The following is a 14,299-nucleotide window of genomic DNA, read 5'->3' as shown; positions in this document are numbered from 1 at the left end:
AAAACTTAAAGGGGGAGGAACGGCAGTCGAACTGAGGTGGGGTGAGGGTTGAAAACAGCAGGATGCTGGGCCTCACAAAAACTATGCTGAAAACTTACCTGTATTGTTTCTTGAGCAGCTTACAATGGTCCTTCAAGGATTGTCAGTAGCTAGCTCTCTGTCTGGTACAAGTGGGCAAAATGCATGTACACATTGGGATCTGAAAATTGCATTGGGGTCCTATATGTATCATCAGATCTGAGTTGCCTGCCTGATTGAGGTGCCTGTCCATTTCCAGAACTAGCTGGAAATGGCGGCAAGTGGATCAGAAGTGCCGCGATTTTCGAAACACTACCATCCATTCCATCTGACAGAAACTGTGAAAATCAAACCCCGCATTTCCTAAAAAGATATTTGATCAGTCACTATACAGCAGATGCAAGTTTCTTTAGGTGGCAAAAATACTTTATCGAAGTATTTAACTTCTCAAAGGTCAAACATCCCTTTTATTCTTGAAATGTTTTATTCTATGTAAGTTTTATTCTTCCCTGCTTTCAGTTGTAGTGCTGCACCACCAGAACTTGGTGACCATTTATCCATCCTGAAAGAAAAAGCTGCTGCCATTCAGCCAAAGGACAGTGAGTGATTGTTTTAAACTTTACCCCAAGCAAAATGTTTTTAATATTGAAAAAGCTTAAGTAATCCATTTAAAATTGCAGTCAAAGAATGGCACTGCAATGGTATATCAAGACCAAGTGCAGCATTCAGGTGAAGCAGACCACTAGGTCAGGGGCTAATTTTGTCAAAATAGGGGAGGAAGGAAGAGGCACATGAAAGGGTGAGGCAATAGATGGAGAAAAATGAAAAGGGAGGAGCAGGAGGTGGAGGAGAATGAGTGGGAGAGGGAGGACAGGGAAGGAGAGAGAGATTAAATGGAGGGAGAGGGGAAAAGGAAGGCAAAGGGGAGAAAGGTGAAAGAAGAGAGAAAAGAGAGGACAGGGTGGGAGAGGAGGAGGATGGGGGAAGGAATACAGGACAGTAACAAGTATTAGGGAGTGTGAAAGAGACTGGGATCAGGTCATGGGACCCTCTCAGTGGAGAGGCATAGATGGGCGCTGGCAAACAACTGGAAGGCAGGCAGGGAAGCGGAGACTGGTCTCAGATGGGCCACCAGGACCAGAAGCACATCTTTGGGGAGGAGGGATGGTTGAGGGTTGTGGGGCTCAGATATATAGGTACAATAAATACTCAAATGGAGAATTCAGCTGCCTAAAATCCTAAAATGCACACTGCAGGTGTGAGGGTGAGCAATGACTGACTGAGAAACATAATCAGTAGCCCAAGTAATGCTTGTTGGAAGGAATGGAAGTGTCTAGAGTTAGGTTGAAAAATGCTGTATTTGTGAGGAGGTTGTAAGCTTATGGAATAGGAAGCAGACTGCAAAAAAAAGTTTAGCATTGAGGAGATGGAGAGAACCGAAACTAGGTTGAATGGGATTTTGGCTTCTGTCTGAGAACTGAGCTGCAGGGTTTTAAAATGCTTTGAAGAGAAGCATCTACTGGTGTTGAGGAGCTGCTCTTTCACACATGGTAAAAATGGAAAGGTGGGGGGTGGGGGGGTGGGGGTGAAGACGCAGGGAGTTGCAAAAGGAAAAGGAATGCCAACTATTTAGAACTTTCCTGAGGTTGCCCATAAAGACATTGATCCCAGCGTTGAGGTGCAACCCATCTGCTTTGTACAGGTCTCTCCTACCCCAGAGCATGTCACAATGTTGTAGGAATCTGAAGGTTTTCCTTCTGTACAAGTTCTCCATCCATATATTAATCTATCTGATCTTACTATTCCTATACTCACTAGTGTGTGGCTGTGGGAGTTATCCAGAAATTAATGCCTTCCCTCTTCAGAGCGACAGAAGATAAGACTCAAAGAAATACCGAGGACTTCAACAGGAAATTACCTACACAGGAGGCTCAAAGTGCCTATCATAGGAGCTAAATTTTACTAAAGTGAAACGATATTTTCAGTTAAAATTTCCTCCTTATCTTTTTATCTCCCCTTTTCCAAAATGCGTGTGTACTGGGCACTCAGAAACATAGGCTGTTCCACATTACCACCTAGTGGTCAGAGCCTACAACTCTCTACAATTACAACCCAAAGGGATTATTTTGACTTGCGCTATAGTGCAAAGTGGGCGCCTCCAAATTGGTAGCCAATTTTACATCTCTTCTGATTTTATTTACAGTAGCTTCAATATGTTGTTCCATACTTAAGAAAAATGCATTTTAGGGTATTTTGGATGGTAGTGAATACATAGGCCTGCCTGCATTCAAAAAGTAAAGCTCTCAGAAAGTATGTCTTAGTTAAAAACATCTAAAATTTATTTAATTTTCTATGCTTTCTTTCAAATCATAAGAAAATAAACATCTTTTGTATCTAGTTTTATCTTTATTTTACTTAGCATACATCTTAAAGTAAAACATGAGGTAGCATGATGGAAGTAAATTAATCAAAACAACGGGAAATGGGAAACTTTGGGTAGAACCTCAGCATTTATTTTTAATGGCAATCAACTGATTTAGGTTAATTCAAATCAAATCAAACTTCTAAACTGAGGCTGGTTCACTGGAACAATCAGGCTCGACTCAGTCATCATGCACTGCCAGCTACGCTGTCTACTCGGGCTCTTCTCACTCTGTGGGTGCTCCTGGGTTGAGCACCTATGGGCTTCTCAGCCGAAGGTGGTGATGGGATAAGAATATGACCATCCTGTTTTGACATTGAAGATAACACCTCAACAGGGCTTCTTAAATTTGATGAAAAAGTCCTCTTACTTTCAGTGATGCAATGAGCATCTGTCCAGATGGAGGAAGAGACTGACTGTTGCCCAGCTGGGAAATTATTAGTAGATCCTGAATAAGCCAGTGATTTCTGCACTTCCTCCTCTTGTAAAGAGAGTGATCCTGCTATGCAAGTTCTATCATGTGTAGACTCAATTTCTTGTATACTGAATGTTCTTGACATATCATCTATTAGATGTAGTTGAACTTTACTCTTGCTTTTCACCTTAGAAGGAGGACCAGGAGTACATGTACTTTCTGGTGCAGGACAGCTTGCTGAGGCTCCCTTTTCATAGTAAGTAGGCCCCAATAAGTCCACAGCCCTTAAAGAGGTCCTGTGTGGTGATAGAGCAAGTGCTTCAGTGTATCCCAGTTTTTTAGAAGAGTCCCTAGTTCCATTGGCATTGGATCCATCCACAGGTGATATACTGTGTTTTTTCATTTTCTGTTCTAGATTTGTTTCTGACAGATCTGCTGTTAGTGCTGAGTAGTGAATCCCTTCTAATGGGCTTGCTGCTGTGTGGTTCCATCTTGATGCATTCCTATATCAAACAAAAAAAAGTTTTACGTGGAGTGATTGTAAAGTAAAACATTTCTATAATCAATGCTTGAGAATGTCTTTCTTCTAAACAAGTGATGCAAAATATATTTTTATGTGAATTATCAATCTAGTAGCACCTGTGTTAGAGACAATGCTATAGTATAGTGCACTGACCTCTACACACAGCTCTGCAGCCTAATAGTTCAATTTCACACCTGCAACTGCTTATTTAACAAGCTGTTGATCTCAGTCATGCCATCGCATCCAAGCAGAAAGCCGGTGCCAGTCACCATCTCTCACAGGGAAAGAAACAAAATGAAAATGCAGTGATTCTGGGGAGCTGTCCTCATGCACCTCTGAGCAGTCAGTTACGTCATGGCCTCTTCCTGAGGTCCACACCATTACAGGTGTCAGTCTTTGGACAATTTGTGTATCTATGTAATAAGAATCGGAGTAGGGCATTCAGCTGTAAGCCTATTCCACCATTGTACCCAATTGTGGCTGATCTGCACCTCATTTCCATTTCTCTACCTTTGCGCCATATCTCTGATTCCCTTTCCTCACAAAAATCTATCAACCTTAGGCTTGAAAACTTCAATTGCTCCAGCATCCAGAGACTTTAGAGGAAGTGTGTTCCAGGTTTCCATTACCCTTTGTGTAAATAAATGCTTCCTGATTTCATGCCGAAATACCTAGATTATGATTACTTTAGATTATGCCGTCTTGTTCCAGATTCCTACACCAGAAGAAATAGTTTCTCTGCATTCACTCTATCGAATCATTCATCATTTTCAACATCTTGACTAGATCACCTAAAGAGAATGGAAACCAAGTTCAAGCATCCTGCCCTCAGAATTTCTCTCTTTAAGGCCCATTTTTATTCTGGTGAATCTGCACCATATCCCCTCCAAAGTCAATACGTCTTTTCAGAGATTCAGTAGGCAAAACTGAACACAATACTCCAATTGGGGTCTTGCCAAGGCTCTACACAACTGAAGTATAACGTTGTTACTTCTGAATTCCAATCCTCATGATAAAGGCCAACATTCCAGTAGCCTTTTTAATTGCATTTTGTTCCTTTGCAGTAGCCTTTAGTGAATTGAGTGCTTGAACACAATTTCCTTTGCCCCTCACAGCTCCTAGCTTCTCCTGAACAAGAAAAAATCTTGATGTCTTTCTTAGATCTAAAGTGGAAGCCCTCACATGTCCCACATTGAATTCCAGCTGTTGTAGTTTTTGCTTACTCAATTAGTCTGTCTATGTCCCTTTGTAACTTCTTGATTTTATCTAGAGAATATACTGTGCCCCTCCAAACAGCATCTTTTGCAAACTTAAGAGATACAACTCTGTATTCCTTCATCCATCTTTACTATTACAGTGATAAGCTGAGGCCCCATTAAAGATTCCTAGAGGTCACCAATTGTCACATTCTACCAATCAGAAAATGAACCGTTTAGTCCCTACTCTGTCTCCTGCCTCCCAACTAATTACCTACGCCAATCACAATGTTACCTTCTATTCTGTGCGATCTAATTTTTGCTAATTATCCTTTGTGTCTTACTCTATCAAATGTTTTCTGGCAATCCATATAGGCAACACACACAAGTATCCTACTACCCACCAAGCCAGTGATCTGCTCAAACTGAGAAGTTTACCCCTATCCAGGCAAGGCAGTCCGCATGATTAGCAGCTCATCCACTAATCTAAATGTCCGCTCCCTTCACCACAAGGATAGCATGGCTCAGTGTGCATTATCTACAGGGTGCACCGTACAAAGATACCAAGGCTTCTCCAGCTGCATCTCCAAAACCCATTGCCTAAGCCTAGAAGGACATGAAAATCAGTTGCATGGGAACACCATCGCCACCTCCAAGTTGCACACCAGCCTGACTTGGACATCTAATGTCATCTTTCTTTGTTCTGATGATGCAACCTTCCAGAACAGCGTTTCTGATATGTCTTGCTTTTTCCTCAACTGAGGATAACCCCCACCAATGTGGTCGACAGGGACCTCAGCCATGTCTGACCCATTTCCTGCACTTCTGCTCTCACTTCTTCCCTTCCCTCCCAGAACCAGAATAGGGTTCCTCCTTGTCTTCACCTTCCACCTCAACAGCCTCCACATCCAACGGATTATCCTCCACCATTCCCACCACCTCCAACATGATGCCACCACCAAAGACATCTTACCCTCTCCTCCCCCTGACAGCATTCGGAAGGGACAACTTCTTCCGTAACACCCTGGTCCATTCCTCAATCACCCCGTCCCTTTCCCACTGCATCTTACCATGCAAACACATCCTCTCCTCACCATCCAAGGCCCAAACACTCCTTCCAGATGAAGCAGTGGTTTATGTGCACTTCTTTCAATTTAGTATATTGCATTTGCTGCTTAAAATGCCGTCTCTGCTGCACTGAGGAGACCAAACAGATTGGGTGACTGCTTTGCAGATCACATCCACTCAGTCTTCTCTTGCCTGTCATTTTAATTCTCTGCCTTGTTCTCATGCAGGCATCTCCATCCTCAGCCTGCTGCAGTGTTCTAATGAAGCTGAACACAAGCTTGAGGAACAGCACCTCATCTTTTGATTAGGCACTTTACATCCTTCTGGACCTGGGTGTACAGGGAACAATTTCAAGATTTATGAACCACAAGAAACTCGGAAGTATTTTGAATTGTGGTGAAGAGGATAGTCTAGAACTTCAAAAGTACATAGAGAGTGGGAATGGGAAAATAAGTGGGAGATGAAATTTAATGCAAAAAGTGTGAAGTGATTAATTTTGGTAGGAAAAACGCAGAGAGACAATATAAAATAATGGGTACAATCCTAAAGGGGTTGCAGGAGCAGAGGGACCTGGAGCTATAGTTGCATAAATCATTGAAGGTGGCAGGACAGGTTTTGAGCTTGGATAATAAAGCATACAATATTCTGGGCTTTATCAACAGGGGCATAGAGTGCAAAAGAAGGAAGTTATGTTAAACCTGTATAAAATACTGGGTCAGCCTCGACTGGAGTATTGCATCCAGTTCTGGGCACCACACTTTAGGATGGATGCGAAGGCACTAGAAAGAGTGCAGAAAAGATTCACAAGAATGGTTCTAGGGATAAGGAACTTCAGCTATGTAGATCGAGTGGAGAATTTGTGTCCGTAATCCTTGGAGAAGAGAAGGTTGAGAGAAGATGTGATGAAGATAATCAAAATCAAGAGGGGTCTGTTAGAGTAGATAGGGAGAAACTGTTCTCATTGGTGGATGGAGCAAGAACCAGAGGGCACAGATTTAAGGTAATTGCAAAAGAAACAACTGCGATATAAGGAAAATCTTTTTTATGCACTGAGTGTTTAGGATCTGGGATGCATTGCTTGAGAATGTGATGGAGGCAGTTTCAATCAGGGCATTCAAAAAGGAACTGGATCATTATCTGAAAAGGAAAAATATGCAGGGAATAGGCAGGAGTGTGACACTAGATGAATTGCTCCTGCAGAAAGCCGGCACAGACACGACAGGCTGAATGGCCTTCTTCTGTAATCATTCTATGATTGTATGAGCATTGAGTTCAACCATTACAGACCATAAACTCTGTCCCCCATTTTGATCCTTTTTTGTTTTGTATGTGCCGGTCTTAATCTTGATTTTTATGTTTTTGCTTCTGAACACAGTTATTCATTATTTTACCATTCACACTAACTCTGAACAAATCATTTGTTTCTTCACTACAACCATCACCATTCCATTTGCCTTCTTGTACCATGAAATCTTTTGTCATTTAATCTCTTCTACCCTCTACCCTACCACAGACCTCCCCTTTCGTTCTCTCCCCACCCTTCACTTGCACAAAACCTATTACATTTCTATCTTCCTTCAATTCTGAAGAAAGGTCCTTGGCCTGAAACATTAACTCTGTTTCTCTCTCCACAGATGCTGCCACACCTGCTGAATATTTACAGAATTTTCTGTTTTCATTTTACCTTTTTCACCGTTACAGTGTTAAAATACTGAATTTGCCCTTCCAAAGGCTGTAAGAATATCTTCACCACACAGCATGCAGCAATTCAAGAAAAAGGCACACCAGCAGCTTCTCAGGGCAACTTGGAATGGGTAATAAACGTCCAAATCCAAGACTGAATAGTTAAAAATTCAAGAAGTCCAGAGCTCAATTTATTTATAAGATATTTCAATATTCACATGCAACTAGAACTTCCTAAATATGCTACATATGGGTTGGCATGCATGAGAAAACACCACCACAGAATATCATAAACTGAACAAATACAGTATAAGTGCAAGTACAAATCTTAGCTTTGTTTCTGTGAAGCGCAGAGCAAGAAAAAATGGAACAATGCCTATTTCTGGAGCATTTTTTAATGTTCATTACTGCCTAGCTGAACATCAATGTTGAAGGACACCCAAGATCAGTTCATTTGTGTCCCCTCAACCTCCTGATGCAATTAGTGTAGCGAGAGCAATACAGGGACTAATAGAAAGGTAAAACAAAAAAGGTTTCATACTTTCAGGTGAAGTCAGGAAGTTATTTTTCATACACATGCTCATTTGACGATTTTAATATAAAAAGATATCAGATTTTGCTCAGTGTTAGCATTCCCACCCCTGATTCAGAACATTGTGATAAGCACATAATCTATACTTCAGTGCAATACTGATGGAATACTACACTATCAGAGGTGCTTTCTGGATGGGCGTATCAAATAGGACAAATCTAACTCAGCTGATTACCACTTCATCAACTTCATCCAAATAATCTGCAATGTGATGAAATAAATAATTAATAGCATCATCAATTGACACCTGCATGCCAATAAGGAGTTCACTGACGCAGTTTGGTGTTTCACCAGGACCATTGACTCCACATCTCATAACAGAGCTGAATGCCAGAGAAAAGGTTTGAGGAGCTGTCCTCAACATCAAGGCAACATTCAACTTTCCTTTGACAGCAACTTTCAAACCCGCAATCTCGACCACCTAGAAGGACAAGGGCAGCAGACGCATGGAAACACCACCACCTCCAAGTCACTCACCGTCCTGACTTGGAACCATATCACCGTCATTCTTTCACTGTCGCTGGGTCAAAAACCTGGAACTCCCTTCCTAACAGCACTGTGGGTGTACCTGTACCACATGGGCTGCAGCGGTTCAAGACAGCAGCTCACCACCACCTTCTCAAGGGCAATTAGGGAAGGCCATAAATGCTGGCATAGCCATCATGCTCACATCCCATGAAAAAATAGAAAAAAAACTGAGTATGGAACCAAGTAGCCCTATAAAGAAAAATGACGCTACCAGGATTAAATGGGAACACTCTCCAATAGCTGGAGTTATCCTGACATTAAGTAAGACAGGCATGGTTACCACAGAGTGATAATTGCAGGACATTGCTGCAGGAAAGTAACCACAGGCTAACTATCATTGCTTCATCAATGACATTGCCTCAATTATGAGGAGTGGGACTATTCACTAATGACTAAGTGTTCAGCTTTGTTCACAACTCCTCCAATGGTGATGCAGTCCAGGCCAACACACAAGTTTGGTTTGACAAGCAGCAGGTAATATTTGTACTATGTAAGTTCCAGGTAAATGACCATCTCCAACAAGAAAATATCCACTCACCTCCCTCGGATTTTCAAAGGTACAATGGCTTTGAGTCCTCTACCATTAACATCGTGGTAGGGGGTGGGGGTGGGGGTGTGGTTGTGGGGATAGTGTGGTGTTGGGATTCACCATTGGCTAAGCTTAACTGGATCAGCCTTAACAGCATGGCTATAGGCAGCTTACCTTCAAACCCCTGAAAGTCTCTCCACCATCTAAAACGTTCATGCCAATTGTCTGGCAGAAAACCCACCACTTACCTGTATGAATGCAGCTACAGCAGGACTCATGAAGCTCATGCTATTTACTTACTCTTGAATTAAAATATTCATAAATGTGTTATTTTTACAGATGTGAGGGTGCATTCCTGTTTTAAGAGTTAGAAAGAGTTTAGTTCAAAATGCAAATGTCAAATCCATTTAAAGTTTTGGATACAGTTGTTTTTCCAAGTACCTTGAAATAGCTCACATATCTTTTGATCAATGAGTTTTTCTAGTACTGGGGTCTCTGACATTTTACTCTGTTGCTTTAACAATAGTGAGAGAATTCTTCATTAACGCTGATATCTTTCTGAATGTTTAGGGATCCTCAAATTGAGGATATCATCAGCTGAACACAGCATTCAAACAGGCAGTGCACTGTAGCTGGAAAATGTCAGAGCCTCCCTGCTCACCTATGCTCTGAGGAGGAGGAAACTGTGCTCTAGCTATGTGTTACCTGCAGGATCTCTTTGAGGACCTGCACCCAGGCGGTTTGTGAACCTGTACCATACTTAGTATTGACGGTGTCATCTGCAGATCCCGTTCTAGAATTTTCCGTTCATCTTTCAGTTCTGAGGATAAAAACAAAAGCTTTAAGAACATTCAGAAGCATCCACTGCTCCCTCTCAAATAATGTGGGTATGAGTCACATGAGAGGAAGGATGAGAACTTAAGACGAGGATGAAAATAAAATACTTACCTTTTATTCCAAACTCCAGTTTAGACATACAGGTTAGGTGGAGGATAGTGTTTGGTACATATCAAGTAATGATGAAATGGTCTTTAGCATTAACTTGAGGCAAAGTAATCTGCTATTATGATATTTATTGATTTAAAGGTTGAAATTATTGAAGCCATCATTATTCTTTTCACAGTTATCATAAATCTTAATAAAACAGGGCAAGAAAATCTGGGTCTGGATAGATGAAACAAGATCTTCTGACCTATGCAATGCAACCCCTAGTTTGATCACCAGTTTTTCTACTAATTCTTGGCTGGTTATGCATTCAATCTTCTTCACATTCTATATGGTTTTTAGTGTGTAAAGTTGAAAAGGACAATCATTAGCCATTGAATAACTGTCTGTATTTTGATTCTGGTCTCCTTTCTAATACTACAATGTGTTGACACTGTTAAAGGTAGGAGCTTGTAAAGCGGATAATCATATTAAAACCCACAAATTTGCAGCAACTGTTCATGGTTTATAAATTTACAGAAATTAGAGGTATAAAAACCATGAAGAGGAACTGTTATTTTAATATCCTCGTTTGCAATTTGCAGAAAATCCTCACCATTTCCTTGTACACTAATCTTTGCACATATACCAATATATTATACTGCTGAGGGTTTTGTTGACATAAATTGGTTGTTTACAAGTACAATATAGAACTCAGAACCCAGACAGTGAAAAAGAATATACCTGCAATTGATGGAACTGCATTTTGCGTCGTAAGGTTCAAGTTGTACTTATGCTCTTCTTCTATGCACTCCTACAGATGGCATAAAGAAGGATTAAAAACCCATGATTATCATTCCTTAACAAAGAATATTGGGTTCTCCAATTCTGAAGTAAAAATAAAATTTTGATACCAAATTTGATTTTACTTTAATATGTGTTTTAAAAAATACTTGTGTTCTTATGTATTTCTCAATTATGTTGTTTACTTTTATTTCATTTCATCATAGACATCGATCTTTCCTCTACATTTGCTCGGTATTCGCTATCAAGACCAAAAGTAATTCATAAAAGAACTCCTGAAGGTTGGATAGATTATTTTTCTTGCTGATAGAGGACACGATGACATTTCACCTCTTTTTTTCCTGCACCAATACTCAACGTTAGATTATTGTGCATTTTAGTTGAACAGAGCAATTATTTTACCAGAATTAGTGTACAGCCAAATATCTCTACTGTCCGTTTTGCACTAACACCCAAGACAAATTTTTACCCATTAACTTTCTATGGTCTGCTACTGATTGAGGAAGGATTGTATTAAAAACAGAGAGTGCATGAGCAGGATAAACAAGGACAGTAAAAGTGTATATTTTTTATATCTAGTAGATGTCCTATAATTCAAGAATTGGAGTGTGGTTTATGATGTTTACTGATACAAGGTAAAATAGTATCATTGCTGAGACATACAGGTTCCAGAGATGCAATTGATAGATACTGTTTATCTATCACTTGACAGAACTCACTTAAAATACCAATGATTTTTGTTCTCTCTTCAGTTATTTACAATTTATTTTCTTTGCTTTATCCTCACAATGGCTATGCAACATTTGCCTCAGATGAAAATACATTATTTGTTTATTCTTTGCTTCCTCCTCAAAACCTTGTTTCTTTTTCTTAGGGACATGCATGATTGTAACAGTTGGTTGATTTGTAATTCTTGTGAAAAATATAATTGGCATAACATTGCATGAGGGGAGTTTATTCATCACAAAGGCTTTTCCAACCATTTATCCAATACGAACAAGATCTTTAACAGTTGGTTAATTGCTGTGGTCCAAGCTTGACTGACAAATTGCCTCAAGATTTGATGACTTATGTGTATTCTGACAAAAAAAGATCTTTTTATCCCACTGCTGCACATCCCTCAGTTCTACTTATAAATTTTCTGCATCGTTCTGCATGTAAAAGATATTGCTGCGTTGGGTGTTGTAGCTTCACAGCAGCAAGGTGAACAACAGTATTCAAAATACCTGGGTGTCACCCTGGACTGGACTCTAACCTATTGGCCATATCTCATCAACAGTGGCCAAAAAGTAAAACTAGGGCGAACCTGATCCTTTCTTTCTTTAAGTTTTGTAGTACCAAGCAGGCTACAATAATTATTGAGAGTCTCTCTGCATCATACTACAAGGCTCCATCAGATTTATTCAGGTATCTAAAACAAGAATATACCTTTACTCTGCTTTATCATACTTTGTTGTGGCATGATCCTCATTATACCTGTTGCCCACTTTGTCTGCAAAAGCTTTACTAGTGATAAGCTAATGCTGATCATCATCACTCATCCTGTTACATCCTGCTCATGAGGCCTGGTATGGTGGATAATTGTGTAAATGATGCATCTTGGCAAGTTCCTTGGGATTTTGGCATTGATGTGTAGGATAAAGTGGTTGGCACTGCAAATAAATAGAATGAACGCCTTCTTGCTCATGAAGTTGAGGAAGTTTTCATTTGGGACTATGAAATGCATAGACATTCCACCAATTGCTCTTTGCACCTATGACAATTCTGCCGTCATTGCTCTCTCGCTCTCTCTCAACTTCCATTGGGAAAGATAGGAATTGTGTGACACTCTTGAAAAAGGCACTGCTGAACAAAGCATCAGTCATCTTTTGATTAATTTGAGAGAGGCTGGCTAACTAATTGGCAAACACCAATTAATGTTGCCTGGAAGGATTCAATTGCAAAGAAATTCAACACAGTTCTGCTCTTGACTGGTACAGACAAAGCTGTCCTCCTAAGGGACAAGGATACACATCTCAGCCAACATTTGACAACAATTTCCAATGTTAATTACAATCTATTGTTACAATGATGGTCAGAAAAGTCTAAGGAAGATCTTTTTGGTTTGTAGATGCTGGTGGATATAGGAATGCAAGGAAGCGATGCCTCCTGTGGCAATTGTCTAAAAGCTTCCAATATAGTCTCTTCCATTTTCCCATTCTCCTCTTTGTAGTATAATGGAGCGATTGTCACTGAAAAATCCCCATTCCCAATGCAAAGCAGCAATTTGAACAAAGGCAGATTAAAATTAGCAGCAAAAGTCCCAACTGAACCTCTAAAGCACCATAAAAGAATATAGAGACACAATAGTGCGAACTTCTGATAGCAACACATAACATGGTCTCATCAGTCCAGTATCTGCCTCAGAGAGAGCTTACAACAGATCCTAATCCCACTTTTACAATAACAAATTATTTGAGATAAATTTGTAGCATAATGTAGGAATAAAATTTACATTATTTGAATTGTGCACCAATTCCATGTCACATAATTGTAGGAAATATGGCAAAAACTAGTCAGAAATGTAGGAAAATATTAAAAATTGAAATACATTTTTATTTGAATTGTGCACCAATTCCATGTCACATAATTGTAGGAAATATGGCAAAAACGAGTCAGAAATGTAGGAAAATATTAAAAATTGAAATACATTTTTATATTATAGACATGAAAATGCTTCAGCCTCAGTGAAATTATGCTCACACTAGAACCATTTAGAATCATTTAGCAGCAAGCAAAATTTACTTTCCACTGACGTAAGAATGAAGCCATGATCTTATGAATGTGGAGCAAGTGTGAGGGCCCCAAGGGCCTACTCCTGCTCCTATTTCTTATGTTCTTACTTAATTCTCCTGACATTTACCATTTGTTTGTGGCAGATATGAGGTATAGAATAGCTTTTTAAAGGCTATTACCTCAAAAATACATTTTCCCAAGAAATCCTTTTAGAATCCTGAGGTGCAGAAAGATCTAGGTGTTCACAGTGGACAGTTAGTATGCAGGTAAAGCAAGTAATTAAGAAGGCTAATGGAATGCTATCCTTTATTACAAGAAGAATTGAACATAAAAGGATGTTATACTTCAGTTATACAGGGCATTGGTGAGCCCACATCTCAAATGCTGTGTGCAGTTTTGGTCTCCTTATTTAAAGGAAGGATTTTTTTTTATTCGTTTGCTGGCTAGTATTTAGTACCCATCGCTAATTGACATGGTTCAGAGGGCATTGCTGTGGGTCTGAAGTCACATGTAGGTGAGGATGGCAGATGTCCTTCCCTACAGGGGATTAGTGAACTAGATAGGTTTTTACAATGGTTTCAGGGTCATCGTTAGGCTTTTAATTCCAGATATTTATTGAATTCAAATTCCACCATCTGCCATGCTGGGATTTGAACCTGGGTCCCCAGAGCATTAACCTGGTTCTCTGGATTACCAGTCCAGTGACAATACCATTCTGCCACTGCCTCCCTCTTCTTGCCTTTCTTGCTGTCACATGTTGGCATGTAAATGCTTTGGAGGCAGTTCAGAGGAGGTTTACTGATACCTAGAATGGGCTGGTTA

General features: G+C 40.1%; 1 protein-coding gene across 8 annotated transcripts in view; it reads right to left on the bottom strand.

Annotated features, from left to right (window-relative positions):
• Positions 1-2,404: 2,404 nt before the first annotated feature.
• Positions 2,405-14,299, bottom strand: part of ccdc24 (coiled-coil domain containing 24) — a 106,514-nt gene continuing 94,619 nt past the window's right edge. For all 8 annotated transcript variants that reach the window (XM_078560974.1, XM_078560968.1, XM_078560971.1 and 5 more), the window contains 3 exons: positions 10,643-10,712; positions 9,680-9,794; positions 2,405-3,358 (listed from right to left, as the gene is read on the bottom strand). In XM_078560974.1, the coding sequence (XP_078417100.1) occupies positions 2,629-3,358; positions 9,680-9,794; positions 10,643-10,712 (915 nt within the window). In that variant the 3' untranslated portion in view covers positions 2,405-2,628. The remainder of the gene's footprint in view (positions 3,359-9,679; positions 9,795-10,642; positions 10,713-14,299) is intronic.

Source organism: Cetorhinus maximus, chromosome 17, assembly GCF_964194155.1.
Source record: "Cetorhinus maximus chromosome 17, sCetMax3.hap1.1, whole genome shotgun sequence".
Classification (NCBI taxonomy): domain Eukaryota; kingdom Metazoa; phylum Chordata; class Chondrichthyes; order Lamniformes; family Cetorhinidae; genus Cetorhinus; species Cetorhinus maximus.
This window is presented reverse-complemented; position numbering and strand designations above follow the sequence as displayed.